At 36.3% G+C, this 7,027-nt stretch overlaps 1 protein-coding gene across 1 annotated transcript in view; it reads left to right on the top strand.

Moving 5' to 3' along the window:
* The window catches only part of LOC107746039 (uncharacterized), a 7,704-nt gene extending 4,289 nt beyond the window's left edge, over positions 1 to 3,415 (top strand). The window contains exons 2-5 of the mRNA XM_016560095.1: positions 1,323 to 1,523; positions 1,614 to 2,021; positions 3,070 to 3,177; positions 3,327 to 3,415. Coding sequence (XP_016415581.1) covers positions 1,323 to 1,523; positions 1,614 to 2,021; positions 3,070 to 3,177; positions 3,327 to 3,415 — 806 coding nt within the window. The remainder of the gene's footprint in view (positions 1 to 1,322; positions 1,524 to 1,613; positions 2,022 to 3,069; positions 3,178 to 3,326) is intronic.
* Positions 3,416 to 7,027: the final 3,612 nt, after the last annotated feature.

Genomic DNA, 7,027 nt, shown 5'->3' with positions numbered 1-7,027 from the left:
ACCGTTATTTTTACCGCTCCAAAAGCGGCACCTAGTGGCAAAGAATGAATTAGCATTTTCATTCTGACCAACGCGAAAAGACCAACAAGTGGGCGGGCAATATGCTAATGTTTCATGTTGACGTCAACATGAAACGGCTTGGGATTTGTTTTAAAAACGACTCGTTTAATGATTCAGAATCGACTTTTTCTTTTGAGAGACAATTACTTTATACACGGTGCACTTTCAGATTTAAAACTTTGCAGGATGTTTTCATTCACTTCGAGCTGTGTTACGCACTGCATGAAAGGTAATTTTCAAAAATCCATAATAGGGGCACTTTAATTAAAAAGAAAAATGTAAAATATATGAAAAAATTCATACATACAATGGCTTGAATACACCTCTTCTATGACAACCTTGTTTTACATTTCTGAATTAAAATTAATTTTGATATTTTTGGGGGTGGGGGTATGAAGTCAAAAATATCAGGGCCATACACATGTCCAGAAATCATATTGAAGAAAAAAATTGTTTTAATATAATGCATGTTTCTTTAAATGATAATGAGCTCTGGTCACCCCGCCCCTCGTGTTACCATTAAAAACAAAACGAATCCACTATGTCCTCAGTGGATCTGATGTTGGGAGACAATAAAGACTCTTATGTTCACTTTTACATCCAACTACAAAACACCTGCATTGCTTACGAGACATTGTTGTCGCTACAGCCTCTTAAACGCGAAGAAAATGGCGGACACCCCGCCCCTCGTGTTACCATTAAAAACAAAACGAATCCACTATGTCCTCAGTGGATCTGATGTTGGGAGACAATAAAGACTCTTATGTTCACTTTTACATCCAACTACAAAACACCTGCATTGCTTACGAGACTGTTGTCGCTACAGCCTCTTAAACGCGAAGAAAATGGCGGACAGCGTACAGGTGGCTGAGGGCAGAAATATGCTAATACAGGACAGTCCGTTAGCGGTCCTGGGCGGGGCCTGAACAGTATGATGTCATACTGCTCAGAAAATCAAAACGCTTAAAAATTGAGACTGTTTAGGTTTTTTGAGGATTAAGAAATAGGAGTGAATGTATTTTTATCATTGTAGGGTGGTTTGTGTCCACACTGCTAAGACACATTTATATGCAAACACCATGTACTGTAAAAGTGAATTTTGCATCCGATGTCCCCTTTAAGAACTTAAATGTTGGGAACATGGGTTTAAGAACTTTTCCTTTTCTTTACTGTAGACACAGAATGTATTGTATTTTAAACAGAATGTGTTTTAAATTATTAAAATCTGAAGTAAGAGCATCTTTTTTTTTTTGGGTTCTCAGAAATATCACAAATTGAGTTTCTCTGTGAGCTGTTTGACCCTTGCACTCCTGAAAATGATGCACATGTGTGTACTCCGGCTGAACCTCCATGTGAGACAGAAAGGATAAATGCCAGCAGTCAAAACATACATGGTGACGGCTGGTATCTGTGTAAGACTGAAATGGATCTGCAGCTTCTCTACAACAATACCTCACAGTCAGGTGGAATGTATATTATATTATATTATATTATGTTATTGTCTACAGTAATAACCAATAATAGTAACTGTGTGCATGTTGTACATTTCATAGGAGAGCATGAAAAGGTGGTACTGACAATGAAGGCAGGCAATCTCTCTGGATGGAACATTAGTGTGTTTGCATTTCTCAACAACACTGATCTGTACACTGGACCCCAAAATGACCAGAGACTCTTCTACTGCTACCTCCCACCAGGCGACAGCAAATGTCCAGATCTGGACATATCTATGCATGAAAACACCAGCACTCCGACACAAGACACCTCGATTTTAAAAACCATTACTTCTGCAAACCCAGCCGCCTCTTCGCTCAAAACAACTACACTATCTTTCCAAGCAACAGCTTCTACGAATGAGCTGAAGTGCCAACCAACCAGCAGCAGCAGTTTCCTCTTTTACTACCAGGAGCAAAATGAAACAGCAAGATCAGCTGCATTTCCAGCGACGCAAACAAGAAGAGGTGAGAAACTGTCAGAAAACTGCTGTCTGCAACAATGCTCTGCTATACAGAAGACAAAAGACAATAAACCTGACCTTGACCTTAAGTCTAAGTCTATCTTTTCTACTTCTCAAGCAACATTGCACTTTTAGCATTTCCAATCTTTTTTTATTTTTATTTATTTAATGATTTAGTTTCAGGACAAAAGTTCAGAAAGCAAATACGTGAGGAACAGGAAGAAGATATACATGCAGAGATACATACAGACATTTACTGTAGATCCTTGGGCCTGCACTATACTGTATTACAGTATTATATTTTATATGTTTGATATATTGATATATGATATATATTCATTCTGACATTAAAATGTACGACAACAGTCAGAAAAAAAACATTTATTAAAATATATATATATATATATATGGTTTTTCTGTTGTTGTATATTTTAAAATCAGAATATATAAATAACAGCATCTGGATTTTTCTTGGACTTTTCATAGCACATTTTGTAAAAAGTAAATGAATAAATAAAAATAAATAAATAAATATACTAATAACAACAACAACAATAATAAATTAGAATAAATTATTTGGAACATATATTTACAATATGTATCAAATACATATTATTCCTAAAACATACTTCTGCCGTGACTCCTTCTCACCCAAGTCTCTCTACCTCCCTCATAAATTCCTTCTGAAGGAGAGCTGAGACTATCTTTTATCCTGTCTATTGATTCGGGCATGGAAAGAGACAGCAGGACTTCATAATTCAACCTAACTTTTGATAAATATATTATAGCCATACATCAAGCCAGTCTACTCAGTGTTTGACTTATCCAAAACCACAAATCCTTTCAGACAGCACACTGCCAGACTCATACAAGGTCATCTGTATGATGAACTTGGCAAGACTTAGAAGTCAAGGGAATAGTGTAAACTTGGAGCGTCTGATGTTTAAGTATTGTATTGTTATATGCTATACATGTTTTATTCATGTTATGCTGTACTCGTTCTCTCTTTTAAGTTTTCTGTTGCTGTTGTACTTCATTTTCCTTGTTGTTAGATGGCCGGTGGTGTGTGATCACTTCGGTGTGGTTGGCTCTGGTACTGACTGTGGTTGTGGTGACACTAGTGAGTGTGGGCAGCCTGATCTTAAAGAGCAGAAAACGTAGTGAGTATCACTTCAACAAAACAAATCTAGTCAGGCCCAACAGCCCTTTGGCACATCATGAACGTTTCAACTTGGAATCCATAATTCACAATGCATCCACATTAGATTTATTTATACAGATATATCTAATTTTGGTCTTCTCACTTTAGGAAAGTCCAGTTTGGCCGCATTTGTGCCGGTTTCAGCCAGTGGACATCAGTTCAAAGAGCTCAGGAAACAAGAAGGAAATTGTGAGTGACACTAAAAAGTTTATAGAGTCACAAATATTTTCAATGATTGTGCTGATTAATTCGAACGTTTCAACTTGGAATCCATAATTCACAATGCATCCACATTAGATTTATTTATACAGATATATCTAATTTTGGTCTTCTCACTTTAGGAAAGTCCAGTTTGGCCGCATTTGTGCCGGTTTCAGCCAGTGGACATCAGTTCAAAGAGCTCAGGAAACAAAAAGGAAATTGTGAGTGACACTAAAAAGTTTATAGAGTCACAAATATTTTCAATGATTGTGCTGATTAATTTTCTCATTTTTACTTTCAGTAATGAGAGATGCCCCTGATGTGTCCATAGCAATATGCAGCATAAGTGGTAAGCAAGTGTTTTTGTCTTATGATCATTAGGCAAATGTGTCTTTTTTTAAAGCAACTATTCTTCATTTGTGTAAATAAATATCTTACAAAAAGTACTAGTGCCATGGCACTAAGTTATTGCCATGTCCAAGGAACTTGGAGGACTACCATGAAGGCTACCATGGTATTACCATAAAAACCATGTTCAAAAATATGCTAATGCATACTTTTTTGTGTGTGTGATGCTTTTTTTGTTAGTATTATTTTGAGTTTTAGTGCTTTCGGTGTCCAGTAAAGAAATTGGTGAATAAGTGAACTGGATAAAGGAAACTGGAAAATATATTGACAAGGCATTATACATGTAGATTGCTAATAACACACAGGGTTTGTGTGTCCTATTTTTATATCATTTTTATATTTTCAATTATTTCATAAGTTATTAAAGGCTGATAAATTTCAGTCTCTTTCATCTCTGCAGATGGTGCTGTATTCTCTCAGATCTCTTCAGTGGAGAACAGAACAGACGGTAAACAAACAACCTGTTCTATCATTCCGCACCCAGAAGAGATATGTGCTTTATCACAAAGCTGTGAAGTAGCCTTACAACTTTAACCAGCACTGAGTTTCCTTACTTCTCCAGACCACTAACTCTCAATCTATACTTTCCCAGAACACCTTCTGAAGGTAGCTGACCTCAAGAGAAGTACGTTTTTGGATATTTTTATGCAGTGTGACAAAGTACAATAATTACAGGCGAAGTATCCCTGAATTGATTTAATAATGAAAATTCTGTCATCCTTTATTCACCTCATGCTGTTCCAACCAGTTGACTTTCTTTTTTCTGTGGAATATAAATAAAGATGTTTTGAGAATGTTCATGCTGTTCATTTCCATACAATGAAAGTGAATGGGGTTCAGGGGATGGCAAGCTTTAAAGGGACACAAAAGCACATATTATGTGACTCTTCTGGAGCCATATGATAACTTTGTGTGCCATGGGCTGTGGTCACCATTCACTTTAATTGCATGAAATAGCAGACATTCTGCTAATTCTATTTTTGTTCCCTTTAAGAAACTTTCAATTTTGGTTGAACTATTTCACACACACACACGCACACAACAATGTATGTACAGTATGTGTGTGTAGATATTCACATCCAGTGTATACTGGATGAGACTGTATAAATTGTATCTGTATTTAGTCTCCTATACAGTATATTCCCTTATAGAGTCATGGCCTGTGTGTGTAATATTTTATAATTGTCTCTCATGTTTTAGGAATGTCACCAATCTATGAGATAACAGGTATGAATGTGATGCACAACACATTTACACATTTATGTATATATATACTGTAATACTGTGTATATATATATATAATATATATAAGCAAGCTCTAATCTGCTAAATGCAACCATGTATATGCCTTATAAGGCATTAATTTATCTGTAAAGTTGCTTTAAAGCAATATGTATTGAATTGTTTGAAAAGGGCTATGCAAAAAATAAAATAAATAAATAATAATAAATAAAAAATTGCTTAAAATTTGTTTCCAGAGTCCTCATTAGATGAAGAAGAGCAAAATAAAGATGAGGAAGAGGGGCAATGTAATGTCTCAATAACAAAGGAAGGTAAACATATATCTACAAAACAAACTGTGTGCACTTCATGAAAATGAAAATTATAAATAAAAGATGTGTATTGTTTTCCTCTTTATAATGGTGATAATTTATTAGTTTGGATAAAAAATGCCTCAAAAGTCAAAACCCTCAAGCATGTCATGTGTTTTTTAATATTAAACATAGCATTTGTATGCTTTAAATTCAATGTAAGTGGAGACTTTACAAAGCAAATTAATACTTCAAAAAGATGTCCTCACTGATTTCTTCATCCATCAGCTCATGTAACACTAGACTGATGTCTGATGCTATACTCTTGGCATTTTGATGTCACTACTAGCTCCTATCCAGTATAGCCTGAAACAGTTTTTGAATCTTGCATAATGTCTCATCCGGTCACAATGATGATCACACAAGCTGATGATCGGTAGATCTTTGATGCCAGTATGTTGCTCGGGGCAGAATAAATTACACTACAGATTGCCTCCTGGCTGTCTGATGTTGCCATGTTTCTAGAATTCTACAAGATACATTTTTAAATAAATATTGTTATTTTTACAGAGTTTAAAAAGTCAAATCAGCTCCAACATCTGGCAGCACAGGGCCACTGTGAACCACCAAGTAAGTGACTATGTATGTCTCAGTTACTCAATGAATTATGTAGAAGCAACAAGTATTTTTTGTTTACACTCTTTTCCATTCTGTTTTTTCCATCTCCAGCTTACCTGCATCATCGAAGCTTTTCTTGTTCCGGTCATGAAGAAGACGGGGGAGCTTTAACAATTTAAATCTAAAACCGCGTTTCCACTGCAGGAACTTTCCCCAGGAACTAGGGACTTTGGGCCGGTACTCGGTGTTTCCACCGCAGGAACCAGGATCTAAATAAAGTTCCGGGTAAAAAAAATGCCCCTCAGAAAGTCCCTGCTCGCGAGGTAGTACTTTTTCAAAGTTCCGGAACTTTCGGGGGCGGGACTTGAGCGCTGAACATGCTGATTGGTTGAATTCACGCATCATTGTATTTCAACCATCATTTGCATATATATATTTTTTAATATTACTGTTATTGTGTCATGAAATGTAGTTATAAAAGTATTTCAGGCGAGAATGTAGTTGTTTAAAACTCAAATCTGCGGTTTATTTATAAAAACAGCGCCTATTTGAAAATGTGCTTCGCCGATTTCGGAGACGGGAGCTCCACGCGATCAGCCCAGTAGCCGGCGCTCAGTGCTCATGTTTCCCAAGGAGAGCAGCCTCAACTCGGCTAGTCCTTCTGACATTTTCCGCTGGCTCTGATGTCTCTGTAGTGGATAAACATAAAATAGAATTCGCTTTGGGTAAATCTTAACAGGTAATCTTTGGTCTTTATTCTATTAATCTATTGATATGTTAAAATTAAAATTAAAACAGGCAATGTTTGATATATTTCGTTTCATTGTAATGTAGGCCATGGTTCCCTGAACATTTCTGCTGCTATTAATATGTTTAAATGAAAACGAAAAGGGGCAGTGGTGTTTGATATATTTCGTCTTATTATAAATACAGTGATGAAAATTGCAGTAGCCAAGTACACTGCTGTTTGCAGAATTACCGGACTTCTGTCGTCCCGTCCGCGGGACTTCACACTCCTGAGTCGAACTCACGAAATCCGAACTACGTGTC

This window comes from Sinocyclocheilus rhinocerous, unplaced genomic scaffold, assembly GCF_001515625.1.
Source record: "Sinocyclocheilus rhinocerous isolate Xijiao unplaced genomic scaffold, SAMN03320098_v1.1 scaffold288, whole genome shotgun sequence".
NCBI classification, from domain to species: domain Eukaryota; kingdom Metazoa; phylum Chordata; class Actinopteri; order Cypriniformes; family Cyprinidae; genus Sinocyclocheilus; species Sinocyclocheilus rhinocerous.
Note: the sequence above shows the minus strand (reverse complement) of the source record. Positions and strands in the feature narration are given on the sequence as shown.